This window comes from Mitosporidium daphniae (assembly GCF_000760515.2).
Source record: "Mitosporidium daphniae strain UGP3 chromosome Unknown contig-441, whole genome shotgun sequence".
Taxonomy (NCBI): Eukaryota; Fungi; Microsporidia; genus Mitosporidium; species Mitosporidium daphniae.
In genome coordinates, this window is record NW_013546354.1 from 1 (window position 1) to 804 (window position 804).

At 41.2% G+C, this 804-nt stretch overlaps 1 protein-coding gene across 1 annotated transcript; it reads left to right on the forward strand.

Moving 5' to 3' along the window:
• On the forward strand, positions 1-797 carry DI09_445p10 (uncharacterized protein; the record flags this gene model as incomplete). The annotated part of the gene is made up of 2 exons (XM_013382106.1): positions 1-701; positions 740-797. Coding segments are annotated over 2 exons (759 nt in total), but the record flags the coding sequence as incomplete, so codon positions are not given.
• Positions 798-804: the final 7 nt, after the last annotated feature.

An 804-nucleotide genomic window follows, 5' to 3' on the forward strand; every position in this document is an offset into this window, starting at 1 on the left:
ATCCCTGCACTTCGAAATCAGATTCAATCTTCTGGGCATGTTTTAGCCTCCCTCTTGGAGGTGGTCGGTAAATGGTGGATTGATGAAAATCAATACGATCCCTATCCCCAACTCACTATGCGATCGATTTTTTACTCGAAATCTCAGAAAAATGACCTTCATTTACGATTAATGGCATTTTTATCAAGATCTTTTGGGAGTGTCCAGGAAAACACCGGTGTATATACCGGCGTTGGCGGGTTAAAGCCGTTCACCGAGCAGGAAAAGGCTCTTTTCAAGGAAAAATATTCCGCATCTCCCAAACGCTTTGAAAATATCCTTAAAGTGTTCCCCGATAGATCCATAAACGAGCTAATACAGTTCTACTATGAAACAAAAAAGGTCGCCCTGCCTCCATATAAAAAATGGTGGGCTTCTTCCAAATCTTCATCAACACAGATTTCGCTAGTAAATTCTCTTTCGGAAAGCAACTCGTCGCTTGCCAATCAAGCAAATATGACATCTAATTCTGGAGTTAACGATGCGCAAGGACGGTCTATATTTGGAAAGAAGAGATTATCCACAGAAAGTGGCATTTCGGTTCCTCTGAACAAGCCCGCTTCGGCTGTTGAAAAATTAAAGCCTGTAAAATATAACTTTTCCTGGCTGTCGGAAAGACCACTATTGGCTTACATCAATGAAAATGGAGATCCTGTACATAGGTTGGCATATTGGACACCAATGGAGCGGATTATCTTAGTAAACGGAATTATCGAGCACGGATTATGCCTATCGAAACTAGTAAAGTTACTTTGTGAATATCGC